The sequence below is a fragment of the Mytilus edulis genome, chromosome 3, assembly GCF_963676685.1.
Source record: "Mytilus edulis chromosome 3, xbMytEdul2.2, whole genome shotgun sequence".
NCBI classification, from domain to species: Eukaryota; Metazoa; Mollusca; class Bivalvia; order Mytilida; family Mytilidae; genus Mytilus; species Mytilus edulis.
Genome location: NC_092346.1, coordinates 43,332,053 through 43,359,749, shown reverse-complemented (window position 1 = coordinate 43,359,749; position 27,697 = coordinate 43,332,053). Strand labels below are relative to the sequence as shown.

At 31.9% G+C, this 27,697-nt stretch overlaps 1 protein-coding gene across 1 annotated transcript in view; it reads right to left on the bottom strand.

Annotated features, from left to right (window-relative positions):
• The window catches only part of LOC139515271 (uncharacterized), a 38,689-nt gene extending 25,680 nt beyond the window's left edge, over positions 1–13,009 (bottom strand). Inside the window, exons 1-15 of the mRNA XM_071304836.1 lie at positions 12,958–13,009; positions 11,383–11,424; positions 9,536–9,696; positions 8,748–8,996; positions 8,418–8,570; positions 7,890–8,085; positions 7,431–7,677; positions 7,112–7,277; positions 6,632–6,805; positions 6,062–6,226; positions 5,318–5,893; positions 4,745–5,088; positions 4,073–4,255; positions 3,550–3,811; positions 287–431 (exon numbers count right to left, since the gene is read on the bottom strand). Coding sequence (XP_071160937.1) covers positions 287–431; positions 3,550–3,811; positions 4,073–4,255; positions 4,745–5,088; positions 5,318–5,893; positions 6,062–6,226; positions 6,632–6,805; positions 7,112–7,277; positions 7,431–7,677; positions 7,890–8,085; positions 8,418–8,570; positions 8,748–8,996; positions 9,536–9,696; positions 11,383–11,424; positions 12,958–13,009 — 3,115 coding nt within the window. The remainder of the gene's footprint in view (positions 1–286; positions 432–3,549; positions 3,812–4,072; positions 4,256–4,744; positions 5,089–5,317; positions 5,894–6,061; positions 6,227–6,631; positions 6,806–7,111; positions 7,278–7,430; positions 7,678–7,889; positions 8,086–8,417; positions 8,571–8,747; positions 8,997–9,535; positions 9,697–11,382; positions 11,425–12,957) is intronic.
• Between the last annotated feature and the right edge of the window lie 14,688 nt (positions 13,010–27,697).

The window sequence follows — 27,697 nt, the reverse complement described above, 5'->3', positions numbered from 1 at the left end:
ATCTAAGAATAATTCGTCGACATTTATATTACTAGTAATACATAGAAAAGCAGACAAAAATTGAGAGCTTTCTTATTAATTTATATGAATGAAAGCGAGTTATGACTACATAGTGCTAATCATTTCATATATACCTTTAAGAAAATAATGCAGTAATCAGTTCTTATATTTAAAGGTCTTCAAATTTGAACGAATATCTTTTTAACATTGAAGATAATATTTTAAGCACAAAACTTCAGCAGAAATTCAAACGGTTTATGTCTTTCCTATAATGACATTTATTTACCTCTAATTGAAACTCTCTTCCATGGTGAGATCATGCTTATTTCAAGCAGAGGGTCAGAACGAACAACACAATCAAAACTCAATTCACGGTCTACCTTAGAGCCTGGGGTGCTGAAGGCTACTTTAGCTCTGGCTTTTTGTTTATCCTGCAATCAAAAAAGGGGTAATATATTGTATTTATTCAGTACATAAGATCCATTTATGCATTTGACACAACTAAAAGCTAAATATTTGCGTTTTGATTTCTATATTTTTCATTTGAAATTTTGAGTCGGGCATTCAGTATTAAAATGCTTACACTTTAGGTAAATGTCGGAGACAGACCATAGCGATGGGAGAAACTCTTTGCTAAATGTCGTTCATGCTTTGTCTAAGCATGGTTGAGAACATAAATGTGAGGTAATATAAAAAGACAATTATTTTTTTTTTTTTTTATTCAACAACAATATATCACATGCTGTAAACAGATTTCTTCACTGGTACAGCTATTTCAGTAAAGATCCCTGTTTGTTAGTACCTTAAGACCAGGGTATCTTCAGGTAGTATTTTTTATAATTTTGTTAGTTTATATATTATTTGTCATTATACATTGTTTATCATTAAATACATTAATTCTCTATAATTTTACAATCATAACTCTGAATATGAACTTTATATATATATATTGTAACTATCTGATAGATGTTGGGGATAAAAACAGAATCACGTGTTATCTAAGCGTATTCCGAATTTGATTTGTGGTTTAATGTATTTCTCTGTTATCCGGTATAACGGTAAATTCATTTGTTATTTTTTGTGTGGATTAATTACTTTCACCACGTGCTTCCCAAATTTAAATGAATTAGCCACGGAAGGTAGGTTTACATAAGAATCTTGTTCTCATAATGTAATAAGCATGATTTGCATATCTTATGTATAATATAAATTTACAGTATATATATTTAAGGAAAAAGTACATTTGTACTTTCACTTTCAAAACTCATTGAAAAAAAACCATCTATCAAACAATTGAAGTACAAGGAGCTCTGTAAAATACATAACATATTGCAATACTGACAATAATGCTGTCAAATATAAGAATATATCTTTTCTAGTATCCCTTTGCCTTCAATATTAATATATTTTTTTTGTAATAATAATCCTATTTTAAATTCTGACCTAAAAACATTATATATGTTGATATTTTGTGTTCTATATTCTGACAAATAATGAATTTTGTGAATAGTAAATACAATAACTGTAAGTAGAAAGTTTATTTCATAAGAATGTTCATCATTAATTTTATATCCCCAGATTAAATTTTTTTCAGTGAGAATGTGTCTACCAATCTTAACTAATTCAAGTATCTTATATATTTCTCCCCAAAACTCATCTAAAAAGTGGCATGTTACAAAAAAATGTTTATAGTCTTCTGTAACGTTACAAAAATTACAAGTAGAGTTATGGCTTATTTTCCATTGTTTTAATAAGACTTTGTTTGGAAGAATAAAGTGTAATAATTTCCATCTGCACATTTTCAGTTTATTATCTTTTAAGTAATGAATAAATTTTTGCACATATTGAGCTTCAATTTGTATGTTTTCACATTTCAAAATTCTATTCCACTTATGCTATCCTATTGGAACTTCTTTATCATATTCTATTAAAATTGAATAAATTTTCTTGGAATCTAATTTTTCTAGTTTATGTTGGCAATTATTTTTTTCACTTATATATAGTGAGTTATTTATTAAAACACTAGTTTTTATTGAACATTCTTCATTTAATATTTTTAACCATTCTTTTGGAATTGCTTTTCTCAATCTTGAGAATTCAGCTATCCAGTTTGATTTATTTTTTAACTTTAAACTTATAATTTTTTCTGAAAAGACTCCATTTTCATCAATGATATCATTTATATGAATGATATTACTGTCTATCCAATTTTGAAAAAGGAGTGTTTTCTTTTGAAATTTAATTAATTGATTTCCCCAAATAACTTCTTGACGGATAAGTCTGTAATTATTTGGATTTTTAGTTTTATTATTTTTATTTTTTAACCATACTTTAATCATATCAAGATAAAATTCTGGTAGCTCTTTAGTACCCGGTATAGAATATATACAAAAGACAATTATTACAGGTAAATTGTTTTAACATATTGGAAAAAATAAATCGGTTAAGAAATTGTTTGTTGAAAAGGACATACTGTTAGGCAATTACACAGGAATATTCAAATATGAATTAAAAAAAAAAACAATTATTATATATCCTAAATGGACTCTATGGAAAATTAGGAATTCAATAAAATATAACAAAACGCCTAAAGCACTTTTAGAAATTTATAATATCTAGAAACGTAACTCGAAAAAATAATATAAAATGTGTTCTTCAATTGAAAGGCATTGACGTCATCGATAAGACAAAATTGAAGTCGGAGATAAAAACAATTTAGACAATAAATATAGTATTTATTTATTTTATTTCTAGTGTATTGTATAGGCATATTTGTTTTTTCAATATATACGTACAAAAATGATAAAAAAAAGTCCTGCTTCATATGTGGCACCCGTCGCGTTGCTAGTTTTATTACAAATCCGGCAAATAATCTAATTCGGTATGTGGCATTTCATGAAAAGGGAAGGGGATTGTAGTTACGACGCTGGAAACATATCCGATATCAAAACGGTCAACCAACTCGTGAAATTTACGAAGGGATGATTTCAACTTCACCATTTGGAACTCTTGGCTTAAATAGCTTCCTTGTAAGTAGCAACCCGATATGAAGGAAATCATTGTAGGAAATACAAGTGCTGGAATATCGTATCAATTGGGAGATATATACTTCGTATGCAGGCGCTACTGGAATGCTGCTACATAGAAATGGAAAGTTCACACTTGGTAAGCTGAAATCATCTCGTTTGTCGTATAGTTTTGTGTTCAACCGACCCTCTTGGTCAATATCTAGATGTAAGTCAAGATATGAGGCAGTTTAATAAGTTTTAAATTAAACAACGAAGAGATTCTGTAGTTTGCAAACTTATTTTGAGGGATTTCACTTGTTTCTTTGAAGTCTCTTAAAAAGCATGCAATCACAGAAATTATATATTTTTACATTCGTGTTATATTATTCTAGGTACTTGTTCATTAAAGATGAGTGCATACTTGTTTCTCGTTTGATAGTGTCTCATAAGGTATAATCACCTTATTTGCATAATTAATTTTTAAAAGAGACCGCAGTTTTCAAAAACTCGAGTCTTTTTTTAATTATTGTTATGGCATTACCTTTACAAATTTGTATTCCATGTTGTAACTTTCATGTGTGTCACGTTTCAGAAGAGTGACTCCAGCGCTAACTGGTCCTGTCATTGGAAAGTATGGAGCATCGGCTTTCAATGATGCATTTGGATACTGAACTTCGGCACAGAGTTCCAGTCCGGTAATCATGGCAAGTTTGTCTCCAGAACATACTTTCTTAGTCTGTCTGTTAGCAGTAATCATTTTCTGTTCTCTCTCGGATTCACGTTGAACAGTGAAAAAAACAGTCCTGTTGATAATAGACAATACCTATGTCATGCAGATAAAATGATCTACGGAAGCCAAATTATACGTCAGGTATCTTTGATGACTTTTTATTTAGATTTAAGACGATCAATGTATTACTTATTTAGAACTCCATAATGTATAACCTTAACATTATTTGTTTCAACAGCGAATCATTTTCTATTGTTCTAATTAAGAATAAGACAAAATAATAATAGAAAGTTTTCATAGCAACAATTTAAAAAAAATTAGAAATATTACATACTTGACATTGAAAACTTCCATTTTGTCAAATGGTGTTTTGATCTGTGCACTTAGTACTTTTCCATTTGTCAGTTCTACGTGTCCTTCGAGAGAAGAGGATGCATGCATAGTAGAAACCATCTTCATTCCACTTTTTGTTACAAATGCATCTACACTCATCATACTGTTGATCTGGACAACGCCACTGTGGAAACATTGAAATATTAATATTTAGAAACTGCGGCATTTGAACGCACTAGCACTAAATAATATATTTTAACTAAGCCTAGAATAAATCTAACGAAGCCTGGTTGTTTTGTTAACGTAAAAAGCATTGTCAAACAATAATTACAGAAAAACACATATACATAAACACAATAAAAACTATGTTGGAGGTGAATTTTATTCGATTTTTATAAAATCTTTTTTCATTGCTCTTAAATATATTTTTGGCAACAAGTGTTCACATTCATATAAACTATCCCCATAAGCAACACGTTTCATTACATATGTCCAACTGATAGTGATCCTACGTCTTAATCAGTCACTTATGTATTCCAATAATTTATAACAAATTTAATTCTGCCAGAGATTTTCCCCATTTGACTCGCCGTTCATTTTACCTAGTTATTTGGTTTGATTTCGTCCGAAGACAGTTTCCAATCTTTTAATATGCCAGTCATACTTTACTAACCTTGGTTTCATATATCCATCCAAAGAAAGACTTGGTGATCTGTCTGTTATTTTTGTCAAATCCATTTTACCAGAGGCACGTAAATCAACGGTAGCTGATCCATCAATGGTCAAATTTAATGGGAAGCCAGCCATTGTTGGAATGATGACGCTGCTATCCAAGAACACGTAGCTCTGTGTGAAAGAGTATTCTTGTTTCTTGGCAAGAGCCGTAATAATGTCCAAAATATTGATTGATTTACCATCAGTGATATCACTAAGTCCTGTGAATCTTGTAAACAGTAGCTCATTTCCAAAAACTCTCATGTACAAATCTCCTTTCAATGAGTCAGATTTTGTGTCAAACTACAATAGCAAATTGATCTTGTTAAGAAGGGTTGTATTTTGGTTCAGTAAAACAAACTCAAATCGATACAAGTCATATAAATCAAACCAAGCTTTAAAATTTTGCACTATTTATCTACAAAAGAGTTCTTAAATTTGTAAATCAAAATGATATTTGAAATAAGATTACATTAAACCAATGGCACATTTTCAGACTAGATATTTAAGATATTACTAATGATGAAATTACCTGTTTGTCGATGTCTTCCATTTTTGTATTACTGATTCCTTTAATGTTCTGTTTTGTGACTTCTCTGACATCATTTTTCTGGAAGTATCCGTTAGGTCCGAAGTAAGATTCAAGAAAATACTCCAGGCCCTCCATTCGTCCACCAATTTCTAACAGGTTAACGGAATGTCCAAAAAGGTCTAATGTTATGTTAGTCATGGCAGATCTTGGTAAGAAAGATTTTGAAGACCACACAACATTGCTGTCAATAGAAGCTCCAGTATTTAGTTTCTCAAGGAAGAAGGAGCCTTCGTAGTTTCTGGAATATTTTAGTTTTTCAAGATCGAATTCTTTCTTCAGCGCCTGGTCGTTGATAAGATTCTTTATTTCTTGTTTCAGTGGGCTTGAAGTCTCCATTAAATTTGTTAAATGAGACCATACATAAGAACCAACTTGGTTGACCTCTTCTGATTCAAGTACATTTCTAACACGAGACAGGACATTATCTGAAGGGCATGTCATAAGAGCCTGGTAAGAAGCAATTCTCAATTCGGAATCCTCGTCTTTGTTCCTGAAGATTGCCATGACGTCGTCTCGCTACAAGGGAGTATACGATTTATATATATTGAAGTACGCAATGTATGATGTTATACACTAGAATAAATTTTGCATAACTATTATTAGTGTCGTCTTTTATCACTTTATGAGTCATTTACACTAAAAAAAAAAATTAAGCAGACTTAATTGGAAATTTTACAAAATTACAAATAAAAAACTTACGCTAATTGCGCATGGCATGCGACGGAAGGCTTGCATAGCAGAAAGGCGGACTTCAGTGGGATTCTCTCTCTTGGTCATACAGTTCGAGATGGTTCTAATGGAATTACTAACGAATCCAGCATTTCCAAGTGATCTAAGACTACGGATCACCTAAACAAAGTTTTAAAATTAATCTTAAATGATACATGAACTTTCTTTAACCCCAAAAAAACAAAAAATACTTTACACTTCTGATTTAATCAACTATAGCAAATCCAGCATTTCCAAGTGATCTAAGACTACGGATTACCTAAATAAAAATTTGAAAAAGAATCATATATGATGAAAGAACTTTCATTAACCAAGAAAAAAATCGATTATACACTTCTGATTTAATCAACTATTGCATCTTTTTTTATTCTAAAGTCATATAAAACTTAAATATTTAACAAACTTGTAATTCCTCAGGAAGAGCAGATTGTGTTTAGCCAGTATTCGAAATGTTCACCTGCAATTCACAGCAAAAAAGTTCCATTAGGTAAATTATGTCAGATGTCACCATTATATTTCACATACCTTGTCAAGATTGTTTTTGTCTACATGACATCCAACACCAATCTTGTCTTCTATAGAAGCGACAATACTTGCAATTTCCACATCCTTTTCACATTCATTTTTCTTGCAGTAGGCATATACGAGTGAAGACACACCCAGCATAGCCTCCTCGTTGTCCTCGGATGATATGAGTGGCTGTCAATAAAGAAAAACGAAATCAGAGTAAAAACCTGTTGTAACTAAAACCATTTTGAGCATGGCAATAGACTCTTATGTTCTTGAGACAAAGTTTCCGATTTTAAAGTGATGAGTTTAGTAATGTTGACCTTCAATGATAGAGGTATTGTTCACAAGATTACAATATAGTGTTCAATTTTGACAAATGTTTTTTTTTTTATAAAATTCCACTTTATTCAAATTTTGATTTATCTTGGGAAAATTGAATACGTTAAGTCACAACTGAAGTAACAAATATTTTTTTCAAACAAACATAAGACCTACTTTGACCTCATTCAGCATTTCTTTTGTTGGGTCTTTGATGAACGATAAAGTTGTTAGCCACATATTTGCCTCAATTCCACGAACTTCTTTCTTGTTAATCAAGTTAGTAATCAGTCTCAGTGAAGCTTTTGTTCCAAGCATTGGAACGGCATCAAGGAAGAATTTTCTACAAAGAAAATATTTAAGTTTTCATCAATACCAATAAAAGTTCATCATTTCAAATTGTATTTAAATTCCTAATGCTTCAGATACAAACTTGGTAGCAAGTGTTTTAGTTGTATTTAATACTTGACAATAGTAACTGATAAATGCCACTTACTCAACTCTCTTTTGATTCGATGCACAGAACCTGGTTCCTTTCACCTTTCTGTAAATCTGTTCCAGATCATCACTTTCTAAAGTCTTCATTAGTCTAACCAGTCCAGAAAACAAAAGTGGAGTGTCCGGTTTCACACTGTCAGATGTGGATACACAAATTTCATTCAGTTTACTCATGACATCCCTGATTGTACCTCTACCATCGTTAGAATGCACAAACGTCAATGGAGAGCGATGTCCAATGGAAACTGTAATACAAGTACACTGGTTCTTATATAAAACTTGGAAATATATCTGTTGAAATAGATATCTTGTGAAGATTCTGTTTCTACTTATTTTATGAAAGAATGTTTGATTTTTATAGTTTGATGAGAGAAATATTATTCAAAATTTACTATTTTCAATTAGAGTCAATTATCATAAAAATGATTCAGTGATATATCTTTCAATGTTTTCTTACTTGAGCTAGAAGATGATACTCTTTCTGTTACATATTTCAATGTCTGTTTGGTCTTTGTTATAGCACCACTGGATTCCCTTGAGAATGGTCGGAGAACATGTTCTTCTTCACATACACTGCTCTGTAGAATACCAGCCTTGCTGATGTCTTGTGAACACTCATGGCTACCTTTTATCAGTGGCAGAGACTGAATTTCCTAGAGATGTATATCAAGGTCCATTGTGAAATACATATATTCGACAGAGCCGTCAATGCATCCGTTATAACACTTTGCTTATTATGTATTCATTGTGTCTTCTGTTAGTTAAAAAAACTCATTTATAGTTATATCTGTCTAAATACATGTATTTTTTGTGTGTATAACCCTTTTATGTGTAAATAGAAGTCATATACAAAGTAAACGTTTATTCTAGTCAAAACGACCCTCCATGCAGAAAGAGATGGACAAATGTATTCAATGTTCTTATCAAAATACTCTTATAGAAGAAAACGGATTGGAAGAAAGATAAAAAAAGAATTATAACTTACAGATTGAATTTTGTATGGTGTTCCCTGCATTATTGTATTGTATCCATGTCTGTCTATACATCCAAGCAAGTCTTTGCTCTTCTTGATTGTTCTTGAGTACCATCCGTTTCTAAATTCAGTATAGGCTGTTTTGCATTCCCCGGTGATGTCGGTCTGTTAAACAAAACAAAACAAAAATAGGTGGTGAATACTGTTAAAATGCTGAGTTTATACTTTTTTGGCTGTATCGATTAAGATTAATAAACCTTTGCTATAATTACCATTTAATCTTTAACATAAAGGTGTAATTGTTAAGTTATTTGAGTGAAACTATGATATAATTTTGTTTACCTCTTGGACTGTTTGATCCTGTGTCAGGTCATCCATTGAGTTTTGAACTGCTGAGAGGATACCACGTTTAATGTTTAGTACCCATGTTTTCTCAGGTATGGATGTACAAAGTTCTACAATTCGACCATCTTGGAAGGAGAATGCCAAAGCAGATTTCTCAAGGTTAGTTCTAAACTCTCCACTTTTGTCGGCATCAATCAGTGTTTCAGGCGCTTTTGAGTCTGATTCCAATAGTCTAACATTGTCAAGCTATAAATTTAAGAAAAGAAATGTCTATATTCCATCAAAAAACAAAAATTAACTGCAGATTAGCGGTTAGTTATTAGGTCCTGTCATGACTTAAGACAATACTTCTTTTACATTTCTCCCTAGATCAATTCAGAAATCATTAAGAAACAAAAATCCACAAATGCCTCAGGCAAAGTAAGATTGAACAATTTTTAATTTTTCAAACAACATTAAACATGTTAAAGACAAATAAACAATAAAAATATAGGGATTAAGAAACGAAAATAAAACCATATAGATCCGTCTGCTTAACTCAGGGAAATTTGACATTAGATGAATTTGGCTATTCGTATAACTCTATTTTAATCCTTCACGGATTTAAGTATTTACACATCCTTGAGTTTCATTTAATTTTGGCTTGAGTGTTCCTGATAATGGTTAATTTATAAAGTGTTTATGTATATGTATACGGAAATCTTTTTAGCTTGGTAATTAAATATTATAATTTCGGAGCGAAAAAAACATCAATTCTCCTTAGACTAATAACTTCAAGTATTTACCCGAATATTCATTTCACATTTTGAGACGACATCGATATAAACTTTGGCAGTCATCTGAACTCCTGCTTTTTCCTCGGATGCCCCTTGTATTGTTGTGTCGACTTCGGTTGTGTAATCATATTCATAGGTTTTCCCGGTCTTGTATCCAAACTTTTTTGTTTCTGCAATAAATATATATGTGATATGCTAAAAATGTATTTTTTTAATCAAAGTATTCTAAATGTGAAATAGTATAGGATTAGGAAAAATTGATAAGGGTTATCTTATATTAGATAAAAAAAACAAGTAAATTTCAAAATACTTGAAACTAATTTAAAAAAATTGCGAGTTCTTTTATTTGCTATTTTCAGCTTTGCTTCAACTTGATTTAAATGTTCTGAATCGATTTACTCGAAAAAAGTATTACAAAATACCGAACTCTGAACTGAAGGTAAATTCAACTAGAGGCTCAAGAGCCTTTGTCGCTCACTTTGCTATATGTGCATACAAGGGATACTCTTCAACATTGTAACTAGAAATATAATTCATGATAAAAATATCTGTTTTCTTGATATTGTAATGCTGATCAATTAGTCTAATTATTTTCTCTCTATTTTCTTTAGTTTTTTCTCAAAACACAAACTAGGGTAAAAATATATCCTTAAGTAAGGAACTTGTTAACGACTCCTTGAAAGGGCGAGAGCCTACTAATTATATCAGAGAAATATGAATTGCTAGTAGATTTTGACTCGCTGCTCATTTTTGTGATTTAAAGTGTCGTTTTATCTATTATTTTTTTTAAATATAAGGCAAACAGATAACATTCGTTATCAAAGGGCAATAAATCCACGGAGACATCGGAAAAATACCTCATTATTGTCTTACTTCGCCGTTCCAGAATCTAATGCATCCTGGGTAATATTTTCAAAAGTGTACACAAAACGTCGTGATTGGTTAAAAGTGTCATAAACAATGGAATTCAACCAATGACGTGACGTTATTTTCATTTTGGGGTACGAACAATGATAGGAATTACCCACGATTCTTTAGATTCTGAAACGGTCAATTGGAGATCGTGTCTTGCTGATCATTTTTGCTTATTTAAGTTTCTATTATCTATCGTTTATATTTTTTAAATATAAAACAATAACGCCAAAATAATTTATGGAAATTATCAACAAAAGGTAATTACTCTAATATGGAGACGGCTGACGATTTCGACAATTGAATTTATTTGTAGTATTTGTCCTATTGATCGTTTTTGCAATTTTATGTGTCTCTCAATTTATTCTGGTTTTCAAGATAATATGCACATATAAAAAAAATGGTAAAAGTTTTCTTTCAGTGCAATAACTCCAATAAGAAGTCGTCTGATAATTTTGACGTAAATAGACAATTGGTAGAGATCATATTAGGAACATTTTTGCCCTGCTAAGATTTTCTCTATTCATAACGGTTTCAAATTAATTGCCAAAACTTGAATTTCAAATTATTTTCTGAATTTAGTCATGACGGCCATGTTGGTTGGCAGGCGAGGTCATCATTATTAAATTTTTTATAAAAGTTTCAGAGCAGATGATTTTTTGTGAAAGGGAACGGACGACTACGACAACGACGACGGAATACGACAAAAATGGACGACGGATGCCAAGTGATGGGAAAAACTCATTTTTTCCAGTGTGCACGATGAGCTTAAATGAGGATGTCAATAAAAAAATGCAAAATCAAACGTTATCAACCAACGAAACGACTTAAAAAAACTATCATATTTCTGACTTTTTACACATTTTCCAAAGAAAAAAAGATTTGAACCTGTGTAAACTACTTTTGTATCTGATTTTACTAATAATTAAATGAAATAATTTTACCTGTACAATGTGTTGAACATGAATCTGTTCTTAAAGTTGATCCTGAAAATAAGAAAATAATAGTTAAATGTTTTTACGTTGGGTGGAAAAAACCAATAAACATGTTGAAACGATCAATTGTTTTGCAATTAAAGAAACAAAACAAACCCAAAATACTTTAGAATATAATTTTTGTTATAAAACTATTATTGCTGGAACGCAGTCTTGTAAATGAAAACCCCAAATCACCATTTGTTCTGACTGAAAAATTAAAAAAAGTATTTTACGTAATGATTGACCGTTGAATTGTCGTAGCATATTTTAAAACTATAAATTCATCTAAATACACAAAAAACAGTTAGTTTTTGATAAGCTTGCAATGCTGGACATTTTCCGAAAACCTCCATTTTTTAAATGAAAAAAAAGTATTTCGTTTATCAAACTGTCAGGATCTCAGGAAAGGACAAAGCTTCTTTATTGTCTTTGTTCTATTATTAATATTACTTTTACTGTTGAATGGTTTTATGTGATACCGTTTGACGTGGCTCGGTACTTATACATCTCGTCAATGTGTTTGTTTTGTCTTTCATTTTTTGGTGGCGTGTTTTGTATATGCGACTTTTTGTATTTCTTTGGTTCTTATAACGTGACTCTGCACTTTAAAAGATCCCGTCAGTATAATATTGTTCTATTTTATGTCATTATGATATATTTCTATTATTGAATTACAAAATACGTTGAACCATTAACGTCAAAATCATTCAATCCCGTAGTGGAATTAACTATTTGTGGATTCTTATAAATTTTATATTTAACTTTTGGACTATTTTCAATCTCGGTCTATTTCTGAAATTTATTCTTACATACTTTTGATTTTTTAACCCTATATGCTAACATTGCCTATGTAAATTTTAAAATTGTTTGTATGCACATTGAACGACAAATCTATGTGACGTATAAAATTTTCTGACGTCAGACACACAAATCAATGAATGTGCTTGTAGATAGATGTTTTTGTGTTCTGTTAAATTGTTCCTTTTAAAATTGTTATACGATGATGACTGATGTACCCATACTTTGACTACTTTATTTATTGTGTCTGTTAACGCATCAATGTAAATATAACGGAATTTGATGAGACTGTCATCAAAGTGAGAGGGTTAGCGCTATAAAACCAGGTTTAATCCACCATTTTCTACATTTGAAAATGCCTGTACCAAGTCAGGAATATGACAGTTCTTGTCCATTCGTTTTTGATGCGTTTTGTTATTTGATTTAAATTTTTGCCATGTGATTATGGACTTTCCGAATTGATTTTCCTCTGGGTTCAGTATTTTTTGTAATTTTACTTTTTACTATAAGTAAAAAACTTTTATTCATAAACTAAATTACACGAATTTAAGTATTCCAAATAATCTATTCTATTAAATCGTTCAAAACTCAAGTTACTGGACACAATATAATTGTTATCTGCATAAGAAAGGAAACAAAACATAAAAAAATGAAAGTTTCTTTGATATTGTATTGATATCAAATCGGTCATATATTTCATTTTAAGAAAAGAAGTACACTCATTTGAATAAAAATACAACTTACCCGCCCATGTTGATGCCACTAAGGCAAGCAGAAGAAAAAATGTATTCCCCATTATGGAGCTGGTGGTTTGTACTCGGGCTCAGTTTTTTTATGACGTTAATCACTAGTATACTACTGCTGAGGCCAAAATGACATTTAACTAATGACTTTTACTAGTAATTATGACTGACATATTTGGGACTTTGTAACCGTGTCAGTTATCTTTTATCAAGATATATATTTACACAGTCATGTGTTTATAATAAGCAGACACGATGTGTTTATGTCTCAATTCAGGAGGGACATACTTTTCCATCCAAATTACACCTTACATAAGAATGCAAGATTTTGATTGGTTGGTAGCCAGTGTATTTTTCGCATATTTCAATATTTTTTTCTCATTTCAAACGAATTTGCCTGTTGTTCACCACTGCCGGTGAATATGCCTAAAATACCATGGTATTTGCCATTTTGGATATTCTTTTTTTCACCCTAGCGAGTCAATTCCCGCCAAAAGTTGTCGGATACGACGTTACTTAAAGAAAGCGAGTTAACGCGTATTATTACATGTATATTTCTTTCGGTTCTATGGTAATATCCACTTATTTATTCTCAAAAGTAATGTATGCACAAACATGTTTATAAATTACAGCTCACAAGTTTTAACTTCACCTGTACAAATAGTTTCAATCCATATCTATTCGGTGTAATTAAACAGATATATCATTTTATGGAGGGGTATTTGCGAAAAATACCAGACTTAGAACCGAATTTACTGGTATATTTCGCAAATAGCCCCTAATAACATGATATATCTGTTCAAAATATGGCAATAGTGTAATTGTGTCCAATTTCTTGTCGTAGTGTCTTTGACCGAGACTGGATATGTATCACAGCTGGTGCATGCTTATCAGAACACGCGCACCCTGTCGACACACTTAATCCCGCTTCATTTAGAACACATATATATCTATTGTGTCTGAGCGTTGAATTACAACAAAATCTTGAAATTTTGAAATCTATTTTTTGATAAAACGGTGTTCACCCTCGCCTGCCTTTTTGTGTTTGTCATATGAGGTAACTTAATGGCATGTGATATATTAAACCATTGTCGTGACGTGAGCCTATTCATTTACCGTGGATTCTTTTTCTAGAATCAACACTTCCTTAATCTGTTGATGAAACGGACTCACAAAATTATATTGTTTCCTTTGTGTGCCTAATTTCATTTAGTCTGAATTGGCTAATATATTGATTTCAATTCATTAATGGAATTAATTTTAAAACGTTCTTACCTTTAAGGTAGCACAATACAAAGATTTTTCAACTTCCAATAATTTAAAAACGTTCTTACTTTTAAGGTAGCACAATACAAAGATTTTTTAACTTCCAATTTCCAACCTTTAAAATGCTGTTTCTTTCTTAAGACTGCATATAAATTAATAAAAGAGGTATATATTGATAGATAAAAGAATAATCTTTTAAATGAATGCAATATTTTTGTTATGCAATTATCATGTTATCAATTATTATGCAATTAATGACAAAATCTTGGTCAGTTCACTTGAAATGAATTGAACGCTATCATCTCTATAGCTATACAGGAAATTTTACCGAAATCTTAAAAAAAATTTGCAGGAGCTACAAAAGTGTGTCTCAAATTATTGTTGTATTCCATTCTCTCATAAATCTTTAATTAGTGTTTACATCCTTACCACATAAAAGTAGATAACGTTTGTTTGATAAGGTGTAAAATTTGATCTTTACATTCTGTCTGAAATCTGAGACACCCTTTTGTATGTAATGACGCTAGAAACAACAACACTCTAGGGATATCAATGAAGAAGCTAATTTCAATTGGAAGTGGAAATATCTTTTTTTGTAGTCACAGTTAGTTAACAAAAGTTGTGGCATTTTAAAACTGGGGAATTGGAGGTATACAATCTTTATATTGTGCTACCTTAATTTTTGTTATTTCTATATGCCTTCACTGGGAATCGAATCCCTCCTTGAAATCCTTTATGTGAGACATCAACATATCGACGAAACCTCTCGGCTACCAATGGGTTACAATTTAAATTTCTATTTTATATATATAAATAAACAGATAATATATATCGGTACAACGGACACATAGGACTTGTACCTTTATATATACATAATAGTATTATCAATATCAATCTCATAGTATTAGTTGGTAGCCCCGTGGTTAGCATGGTTATTTTATTACGAGTATAGCCAGATTTAATATCCAAATAAGAATGAATTTCATATCGTTGAATCCTCAAGCTAAAATCAATTAAGTAGTCTATTTTAAAACATTGTTAGAAGAATGTATCTCTCACTATTTTTATCTTCTAAAAATCAGAGAAAAGCACATTCCTCGTTAGAAAAAATATTTTATATCGAACACTCCCTTTATCAAAGTAACAGATAACCATGCAGAAATATTGTATTAATTATAAACATATCTGAACTAACATTGAATTTCTATTTGTTTTAACTGACTCTATGTTACTGTCTGTGTTTGACACCAGGTACTGAATAAAATTTTATCAATAGAAAAATAGGTTAATATCTTTGAATTAAAGATAGGAACTTATTGGTTTAGTTTTGAATCCCTGCAATCTCTTTGTTGTCACTTTTCTTGAGTTTTTCCTGTTTTTTTCTTCTTGTTTTGTATGTTATGGTGGACATTTTTGTAACAATTGCGAGTTTACCATATTGTTTTTTGGATTAATTTTGGCCATTTCACGAATATGAAACGAAAATGATTATATTTCATTTGTTCATTTTTGTTTTAGAAGAATAATGTGATTTTCATCTGTTTAACTAAATGATTATACAAAACTTATTCGCAAATATCTATGCGGGAAAAATCGTGATGGTCTTGATTTAAGCTTTTTGCTAGACATTTCGGTAACATACTTAGTATACATACTTTATGTATGCTCTTTGGTCGGGTTGTCTTCTTTTTAACCCATTTCTATTTCCATTCTAAATTTTAATTGAAATACGTTCGAATATGTCTTGGTATAACATAAAAATAAATCTGTTTAAAATTGGGAATGGAAATGGGGAATGTGTCAAAAAGACAAAAACTCGACCATAGAACAGACAACAGAAGAAGGTAACCAATAGGCCTTCAATGTAGCGAGAAACTTCCGCACCCGGAGTTGTCATTCAGCTGGCTTCTACAGGGATAAAGGACGTCATACTAGACTCCGATTAAAGTTTTATGTGACTTATTCAGTAAATTATTGTATTCAATGTTCCTTCTTTATCAGGCACTGATAAAAATGCATAGAGATATATTCCATAACTGCATCAATCGGAATACGATATTTCTCCACTGGAGACAGTTAAATGTTCACATAAAAAAACGCAAGGCTTGCAAAGCTTTTAAATGTTCAATATCTAAATGTCGTCATACATAGTCTCCTTTTTTGTGATGTCGCAATACGATTCAGAGGCAAACAAGAACATTTAACGTCAGAGACGAATTTTTACCATTGACGATTTGAAATCAAACGAGTCCTCATGTTGATTAAAAAAAAGAAAATCATCAGATGAGATTTAGGGTAATTATTAAAGAAATAATTAAGACAGGTCTGAAGTCAATATATCAATCTTTTGGGCTTACTGATTGAGGTAATCAATCATTATGCCTTCTGTTTTAAAATCAATATCAATATATGTGCATATTTATAGAAGGTATAGAGGCTAGAGTATATGTTCCGTTTATATCAAGGGATCGAAATTTTGTATACGTATACAGTTATTCTTGGAATGCTAAATCATATTGTCTCCAAGTACTGTTAATAACGACGCTTTCTGAAATCTACTCTGAATTGCAGAAACTTATTTTACAGTGTAGGACTGCATGATGTTAAATCAACAGATTAATCTTGCTTAAAGTAATAGAAGACATTATTTTTTACGGTATAATTATGTTTTTATATTGTATATTAAATTGTTATTTTAGAATTCAGTGCTTTTTTCCCCTACTGAGTTTTTGTTTATTTTGTATATGTTTTGTTTTTGTTTTGCTAGTTCACTGATTGACATTAAATGACGGAGAGGATTGAGATAAACAAAACAAGTTTTAAAGTCATATAAAACGAGTGAGTGGTGAAAAATAATGTTTATCCAATTTTTGAACCAATGCATGTATATATCCTAAACTTAGTCTTCTATGCACGATTTTAACATTATTTTCGCAAATATATCATATAATCGTCAATTTTTTTAATTTCTCTCTGTTATGATTTAACAAATATGGCTGCTCATTAAATGCCGTGTTTTGAAGCCGAGTTTTACCGATTGTCACCTTATAGTAAACAAATCACAAAAAAGCATAGGTATTGAGCACGTGTTTAACATGTATAATCAGATATTTGTTTAATTCAATGACAGATTCATGCGTATTGAGATCACCGGATTTTTACGAGGAGGGTTACGCTCGGGTCACTATGCATACGGAAAATATGTCGGCGAATTGCTTCCTGGAAGCAAGCTATAAAAAATAAGTAAACTTCTTCTAAATGTGGACAAATTAAAGAATTATCCTCAGAAAAAAGTTTATGTACATAAGTTATATAGTGAAAACTATGCATTTAGTTATAAAAAACATATGCATATTTTTTTTTTAATTTGAGGTTTCTTATGACTTTAAACAGTCACATGCTTATATGTTTGTTCCTATTTATTGACCTCGTTAAACTTTTGTTTGTCATTACATTTTAATATTATCGGCTATTGTTAGAATTTGTTTAAATTATTGTTTTTATTAGTGTAAACAATATTTTATTGTGATAAATACAAGTATAAATTATAAACACATATTCACAATAAGGATCCAGAAACAAGCACCAATTGTTTTTATTCACAGCTTGTCTCCAAAGCTAACAAAACATATACTGTAAATTAAACCAACTTATTTTCGCGGATACTTTATTTCGCGTTTTATCCTTTCTTGACCACTTCGCGGCTATTTAATTTCGCGATTTTCTGAATAACTTGATGAAGTTTAATAAGGAAAGATCCAAGGTCTACATATTCGCGACGATTTATCTTCGCGTTATTTTTCTACTCGCGAAAGTCGCGAAAATAAATCGCTCGCGAAAATAAATTGGTTTACAGTATACTTGATAGTTGTCTCATTTGAAATCAATGCATACCACCTTACTGTTATACTGTAAATAAACTCATCATAGATACCAGGATTGAAATTTTGTATTGTACCAGTCGCGCGTTTCGTAAAAAAAAAAGACTCATCATGCAGTGACGCTCGAATTTGGTATGTCATATCCGATTTGTTGTTCGGCATGAAAAAAAAATAATGTTCAGATAATGATAAATGGAGTTACATAAAATTACCTCTTCTAGTAGTAAAATTGTTAGAAGATTATATCTCTAACTATTTTTTATCTTTCAAGTCAGAGAAAAGATCATTTCTTATTAGAAAACATATTTTATATCGGACAATCCCGTTATCAAAGTAACAGATAACCATGCAGAAATATTGTATTAAATATAACCATATGTGAATTTACATTGAATTTCTATTCGTGTTAAATGACTATATATATGTAACTGTCTGTTTGTATATTTTAATGTTATCGGCTATTTTTAGAATTTGTTTGAATTATTGTTTTTATTCACAACTTTTCTTCAAAGCTAACAAAACATATATACTTGATAGTTGTCTCATTTGAAATCAATTCATACCTTCTTATTTATAAGAGTAAATAAACTCATCATAGATACCAGGATTGAAATTTAGTATTTGCGCCAAACGCGCGTTTCGTCCAAAAAATACTCATCAGTGACGCTTGAATTTGGTATGTCATATCCGATTTGATATAAAAAAAAAAAAACCATTGTTGTTCAGCATTAAATAAATAAATGTTCTTGTAATGATAAATGGAAGTATATACATTGACATTTTCTAGTAGTAAAATTCATTAGGGACAAAAACAAGCAGTTTGGGTTCTTTCCTAATAGAACACAGTTCCACCCTTCCATATTGATATAAATAAATAGATCTGATATTAATTCCAATGAGACAGTTATCCATCAGATATCAAATAACATAGATGAAGGCTACTATTTGTCGCTTTACGGTTTTCATCAATGGACGATAGTTATTAAAGGTACCAGGCTTTATTTTTATACGCCAGACGCGTTTCGTCTACATAAGAATCATCAGTGACACTCAGATCAAAATATGTATAAAGCCAAACAAGTACAAAGTTGAAGAGCATTGAGGAGCCAAATTCCCAAAAGTTGTGCAAAATACGGTTAAGGTAATTTATGCCTGGCATGAGAAAATATATAGTTTTTTTTCAAAAACTACATAGTTTTGAAATAGGAAATTTATAAAAATGACCATGCAATTGATATTCATGTCATCATCGAAGGGCTGACTACTGGGCTGGTGATACCCTTGGGGACGAAAGTTCAACAGCAGTGGCTGCGACCTAGTGGCGTAAAAAGTCATCAATGGTACCAGGAAAATAATTTTATACGCAAGACGCGCGTTTCGTCTACAAAGACTCATGAGTGACGCTCAGTTCAAAATAGTTTTAGAGCCAATAAGTGCAATGTAAAAGAGCATTGAGGAGCAAAAATTCCAAAAAGTTTTGCCAATACGGCTATCGTATGCTTGGCATAAAAGAATTCTTAGTTTTTCGAAAAATACATAGTTTTGTAAACAGGAAAATAATAAAAAATGACCATATAGTTGATATACTATGCGGCTGGTAATACCTCGGGGACGAAACGTCCACCAGCAGTGGCATCGACCCAGTGGTGTTAATAGTTATCGATGGTAATATTTCTATGTATGTTGGTGTTTGATTTTATTGCACTTCAGTGTTCCTGTTGTTCCTTTGTTTTCCTCTTAGAGTTGATGTGTTTCCCTCGAGTTTTGTTTGTAACCAAGATTTGTTTTCTCTCAATTGATTTTTTACTTTCGTATACTACTCTTTTCTTTATTTACATTAAATGTTTGGTCAAGCTTTGCTTGATTTGTTTATGATTCTCTGAACTAAAATAAATGATTGTGGGGGGGGGGGGGGCAGTGCCGTTCTTCTTTTTGTATGAGCTTAATTTAACAACAGATATGTCTTACTTTCCTTCCCATATTACCTTAGTTTGACCTCCATTCTTTGTTGCGTTTCCTTAACTTTTGGAATTCTTCATCTTTGGATTGGCTATTTTAGAAAAGAAGGCTATAAATCATTTCCATACAAATCACTGACTACTGAGCTGATGCTACCAGGGAGAATATCAATACACTAGAAGCGGTATCGACATACACGTCGAAATTTATACGAAAGTTTTAAACGAAGTAAAACTGAAACGATTCTGGATTTGGCTTTTATCAAGAACTCTCAACAAAATTAAAACATTTGAAATTTCAAAGAATTTGAAGCTTTATGATAAAGCGGACTTAAACAGAACATATCATACCATCTTATATCAACATCACCAGTATACTGCAATAGAAACCTGATATAATTGCATGTGCATTTTAAAAATTGTCGAAAGGCGTGAGAAATTTATATTCAATAATTCGCTGATTAATAGTTATGAATTATATCGCCCATCCCATCAGTAAATTTAAATTACAAATATTAGATAAAATTGCGGACATCTGTTTCAATAACAGTATCATGGCGTCCAGTTGGTCGCTAATGTTTGAAAGTATTTAAAAGTATTTCAAAATTTCAAAACTCTCGTAAGACAAATAATAGTTTTAACTGTGGTATTTTTGGTACGGTAGTTTAATCCATTCCGAAAAGTCACTGTTGCATATAAATTGTAGTGGATGTACAAAAACAAATCGGCTTACATAATTTAAATCTAGATTTGTCGGGGTTATGAATTATGCAAGCCTATGAAAGGTTGTTATTTCAAAATCACCGGCGTTGTTCATTCTGTTCCCTTTGGTTAATATTTAGCTCCAATACTTTGATCTTCCTATTTTCCTATGAGTTCATCAGACAAATATGAATTATTTACTTTTTGTGTCTTGAACGCGTTTTTGCGACGAAATAAAGCGAGACATTTGGGACTGTTTTTCCGACGAAGACGATGGCGACAAATTCGTATTAGGTGTCTGCTTAAGTTAGTTTGAAACGAACACTTGTGATTGATCATTCATTTTTACTATGAAATTGCATAACTATAATAACATATCAGATGAACGACCATCTTGAAAGCCTGCCATCTAGGATATGGTCCAGTGACTTCGAACTAATTAGCAGTTGTCAATGTTAAATTATCTGCTTAAATTAGTTTGATGGAATATACTTAAGATAGACCAGTTATATGTATGTATGAAGTTGTACTGCTATCAGTTTATACATTTCAGTGTTGACCTGAATATCAATAATGTGTTCATTTGTATAAATTTCCTGTTTATAAAACTTTGAATTTTTCGAAAAACTAAGGATTTATTTAACCCAGGCATAGATTACCTTAGCCGTATTTGACACAACTTTTTGGAATTTTGGATCTTCATTCCTCTTCAACTTTTTACTTGTTTGGCTTTATAAATGAGCATCACTGATAAGTGTTATGTAGACGCGCGTCTGGTGTCATTAATTTTAATCCTGGTACCTTTGATAACTAATTATCATTTTTAATGTTTTCACGAAGCTACTACATCCTCATTTAATACTCTTCTTCAACGATCCCTCTATGATTAAATCACGTTATTACCACGCGTGCTTTGCGACTTTACTATGATTTTCACGATCTTACTAAGCTTTTAACGTTTTCACTTTCGACTCTAACACGATTTATCCGATTGCTCTCTCAATAACAATATCATGGCCTGGTCGTTAAGATTGTGCATTTGTGTCAATGATTGTAAAAGCATTTATACATATATATGATCTTGTGTTCCCATGGTTCAATTGAAATTTATGTTTCAAAAATATCTGGTGATTCTATATACTAGTATGTTATGTGACATGACTTTAACTCGAATTTGTCGTAGTATGAACGTATTTATATCGTAGGAAAATCGTGGTGAGAGCGACATGAACGTGACAGAATCGTACTATGGTTTTGAACAGCATGTTATAAACTTTGTATAGTCTTGGAAGAAGTGTGGTCGGGTCGCAGTCAGAACGTGATGGTCGCAATGAGGTCCAAGTAACGTCGCTGTAAGATCGTAGCGCCGTTTCTCCGACTAGAACCGCGCTCTCAATACGCTGCTTCTACAACCTGAGTTAGCCATGCCCACACAACGATTGTTTTCAACATGTTTAAAGTTGGTAACGCCCATTAAGATTATGAAGACCTCAGCACGACCGTGCCACGACCTTACTGCGGCCTATCCATTTTTTTCTGAGATCAGAATGCGATCGTGGCCTAGTGTGTATGCAGTATTACAGATTGACTGCTATTTCAAGGTACTGCACTCTGGGATATAGTCTAGTGACTTGATTTGAGTAGCAATTTCCAATGCTAAGTTTCCAGCTTAAGTTAGATTGATACGATCTACTTGTGATAGATCAATAATATTAGATATAAAGTTGTATTACGTTCAGTTCATATCTGTATGATGACTATTTCCATGCCCTTCGGCTTTCCGTAAATTATGGTCCAGTGACTTTGACTTTTAACTTACCGAATCAGACTTATAACCAGATTTGTACTAACACGAAGAACATGACGGGTGCCACATGTGGAGCAGGATCTGCTTACCTTTCCGGAGAACTTAGATCACCCTCAGGTTTTGGTGGTTTTTTTTATAATATATACACCACTAGGTCGATGCCACTACTGGTGGACGTTTTGTCTCCGAGGGCAACAGCTGCCAAGAAGTCAGCACTTCGGTGTTGACATACAAATCAATTATATGGTAAAAAGCATAAAAGCATAAAATTTTCGAAAAATTAAGGATTTTCTTATCCAAGGCATAGTTTACCTAGGCCGTATTTAGAATTTTTGGGTCCTAAATGCTCTTAAAAAAAAGTAAAACCACAAAAATTCTAAACTCCCAGGAAAATTAAAAAAGATAATACAAACACATTTACGGGATGTAAAATTTACTAGTAAGTACCAAGTCACATCAAATGGATATCACAGAAAAACAGACAAAACAGTAAAAGTAATATTCATTATAGAACAAAGACAAGTGAAAGAACAATATAAAACGGTTTTTTTAAGATGATAAACATAGTCAGTACGCATAATCTTTACATCAAGACTATTATGTAGTATTTGTGAAGTTGATACGGAATATTTATCAACAAGGTCCTGGTACATATCGATGAACTTTTTTTTAGAAAAGGGACGAGACATTCTTTGACATGATCCTGTTTTATACACTTTCTGCTCAGACAAGTGACGTTTAACAAATACTAAGTAGGAACTGCAAGCCCTTGAATATCGAGTAAGTTAGGAAATGTATATCCCATATGCAGGTGAAGTTGGTATATTGCTACTAAGGTGGAAAAGGGGGGATTGATAATTTCAAAATTGAAATCGTCTCGTTTGTCATAGATAACTTTGTACTCGTTTGGCTTTCAAACTATTTTGATCTGTTTGTCCCTGCTGAGTTTTATGTTGACGAAACACGTTTTTAGCATATTAAATTGGTACCTTTGATGACGATTTCCTCCGTCGTCAGATTTTCTATGTTGTATTTTGTGTACTATAAGTACAGTAGTCAACACTTCGGTGTTGACATGAATATCAATTATATGGTCACTTTCTATGAATTAACTTTTTGAAAAAGTATGAATTATTTTTAAAATTAAGGATGTTCACAGGCATAGATGACCTTATCCGTATTTGGCACTACGTTTTGGAGTTTTGGGTCTTCAATGCTCTCCACCTTTTTTTTAAAACTTTTAAACTATTTTGATCTTAGCGTCACTGATCAGTCTTGTGTAGACGAGCGTCTGGCGTATCAAATTATAAGCCAGGTACCTTTGATTATAACTATGTACACCCATGGGTCGAAGCCATTGCTGGTGGACGTTTCATCACCAATAGTATCATCAGCCCAGTAGTCAGCACTTCGTTGTCGATATAAATATCAATTAAAGGGTAATTTTATAAAATTCCTGGTGACTCTTTTGTAGACGAAACGCGCGTTTGGAGTATTTAATTAGAATCCTGGAACCTTTAATAACTATTTACACCACTAGGTCAGTGCAACTGCTGTTGGACGTTTCATCCCGAGGGTATCACCAGTAGTCAGTACTTTGGTGTTGACATGATTATCAATTATATAGTCACTTTGCGTTCGGCGTCTGTCGTCGTCGTCCGTCGTTGTCGTCCGTCGTCGTCGTTGTCCTTCGTCGTTAACTTTTACAAAAATCTTCTCCTCTTAAACTACTGGGCCAAATTAGACCAAACTTGGACACAATCATCATTGGGGTATCTAGTTTAACAGATGTGTGGCTTGACCCGGCCAACCAACCAAGATGGCAGCCACGGCTGAAATAGAACATAGGGGTAAAATGTAGATTTTGGCTCATAACTCTGGAACCAAAGCATTTAGAACAAATCTGACATGGGTTAAATTTTTTATCAGGTCAAGATATATCTGCCCTAAAATTTTCAGACGAATCGTGCAACCAGTTGTTGGGTTGCTGTCCATGTATTGGCAATTTTAAGGAAATTATACCGTTTTTAAGGAGTAATTGCCCTTTATAGTCATTTTTTACCAATTTTTCGTAATTTTTTGTAATCTTTTACAAAAATCTTCTCCTCTAAAACTACAAGTCCAAATTTAATCATACTTGGCCATAATCATCATTGAGATACTAGTTTAAAAATGTGTGCGGTGACCCTGCCAACCAACCAATATGGTTGCCATGGCTAAAAATTGAGCATAGGGGTAAAATGTAGATGTTGGCTTATAACTCTGAAACCAAAGCATTCAAAGCCATTCATACATGAGGTTAAATTGTTTTGCAAGTCAAGATCTATCTGCCCTGAAATTTTCAGATGAATCCAACAACCGGTTGTTGGGTTGCTGTCCCCGAATTGGTATTTTTTATGGAAATTTTGCCGTTTTTTGTTATTATCTTGAAAATTTTTATAGATATATATAAAATGAAAACAGCAATAATGTTCAGCAAAGTAAGATCCACAAATAAGTCAAAATGACCAAAAAGGTTTTCCTCTGTAACTAATATGCCAAGTTCATTATAAATTGAGATAATTGTAAGAAGCAAGAATGGTCAGTAAAGTTAGATCTACAATCACATCACCATCACCAAAACACACAAAAAAAAATAAGAATTTTCAAAAACAGAGTTCATATTTGTGGAAGTCGCCGCCGCCGACGACGACGGAATGTAGATTTGCTATGGCTCGCTTTTTCGACAAAACCTGAAGGCTGAACAAAAAAGTATTCATGCTCTTGACAAGAACAAAACATTTTTTGCTGTTGTCAAAAGTCCAAATGTCGATGATTTTTTCTCTGTCTACTGATGTTTCTTTCTTCTGCTTTCTCAAACGATTGATCATTTCTGAGAAATACCATGGAAGCTAAATGAAAACATTATAATCTAGAAATTAGTATATTTCAGAATTAAGATCACTTATAAGCAAGGACTAAACAAATCAAATTATCATATACTACTCATGTCTAAAGAATACGAGATAAGGTATCGTTACTCTTTGTATCCGACAAACAAATGTCAAAATTATAAATAGAGAAAATGAAAACAAATATTGTTTGATTGGCTACGAGACAAATCATTACTATCGTTTTAAAAAATAAGCACAACCCCCTACCGTTAGTTAAGCTATATAAGCCATGAAATGATAGGATGTAAATAAATCTAAACGACAAAGTCAGAGTCCTGCTAAATGCCAAAAACAAAATAAACAAACAAAAACAAACAAACAAACAAATTTAATATGATAGCAACAAACGAGCGTTCAACCTTCCCTCAATCATACGACAGTTGTGTAACCAGCACAACATTAGAACAAAATGTGGAAGTCATATACAGAAGCCTTGATATTCATATGATGACGACATAATCTTTCAATCAGTTTAATTGAAGTCTGGAGCTGGCATGTCACTTATTACACAGTGTGATAATGACATAAAACGATATATATAGGGTCGGTAAATTTGAAATGCTCGAACCGTTTATGGTTAATAATTCATCTTACCGACTATCTTAACAAGTTGCATTTAGATTGGTGGTCTATCAAAGTGAAACATTATTTAAGATTAAAAACCCTATTTTATTAGTCTATACAAATGCAAATGCCATCAATAACAACTTTTTGTTAGCTTTTAATATGTTTTCTGCACTCATTTCAATCGATTATCGTCAATTAAATTATTTTTTTTGTTTTTGTTTTTCTCAACTGACGTTATACCACTACTAATGGTAACGTGACGGTATCCAAATTGCACCTATTTTGACAGTTTTTCACCTACGTTTTTTTATGATCAAGAAATGAATGAAACTAATGTGTTTATTTTGTAGCCCTGCCCTTCTTTATTGTATAGGTACACCAATTTAAATTTAATCCATATTGAGTCATAAAAAAATGGGTTTGAATCAACCTCCAAACTATTCATGATTCTGTAATGAGGAGTACCCAAATTGCATCCATGCTTAAATTCACATCGTCAAAAGTCTTATAACCGAGCTTTTGTTTAATTTCTTCAAATATTTTGAACAATTGGATATTAGTCCATGCTTACTCTTCATATTTTGTGAAATGGATACTTATAACTTATTGTATTTGCTACTTTTAAACAGATGACGTTTGGTGACGTCGCATGATGACGTTTTCGTTCATTTTGCTTTTTCAGTAAACAGTCCATCTGTTGATAAATACTGTGAACGTTTTGTGTATATCTAAATATGTTTACCTATGTTGAAAGACGTGCATAGTATCAAATCATAAAAATACAAATTGTTTAGTCTCTGGGAAATCTTGTAAGATTTCCGTTGCTAATTTTTCTAAATAGGTGCAATTTGGGTACTCGGTGCAATTTGGGTACCCTTACGTTATATGAAAAACACGCCTACTGACCCCATATGAGTCACAGTCTCCACGCATTCACATTTAACCAATTATATTCCAAAAAAGGTATAAATGATAAGATACAAAAAGAAGATGTGGTATATATGATTGCCAATGAAACAACTCTCCACAAGAGACCAAAATGACACAGAAATTGACAACTATAGGTTACGGTACGGCCTTGAACAATGAGCAAAGCCCATACCGCATTGTCAGCTATAAAAGGCCCCGAAATGACAAGGTAAAACAATTCAAGCGAGGAAACTAACAGCCTTATTTATATATAAAAAATATGAACGAATTTTTTTTAACACTTAAACAAACGACAGCCACTGAATTAGAGGCTCCTGACTTGGGACAGGCACATACATACATAATGTGGCGGGGTTAAACATGTAAGCGGGATCCCAACTGTTTATACCTATTTCAAAGAGCTAATCTATAAATACAAAATAGCAAAATATTACGAAATTAGTAGCACACAATAAGTCAGGTGTGAAGAGAAAAAGTTTTAGTTTGATGAAAAAAGATCAAGCATTTATAAAAATTGTCCATAACAGTTTTCTACATATGCAACCTGTACTAAGTCATGAATATGACAGTTGTTATTTATTCGTTTGATGTGTTTGAGCTTTTGATTTTGTCATTTGAAAACTAAATGATTTTTAAGTAATCGCATCATATAGAAAAAAATTACGCAAACATAACATGTGTTCAAATATCACATTGA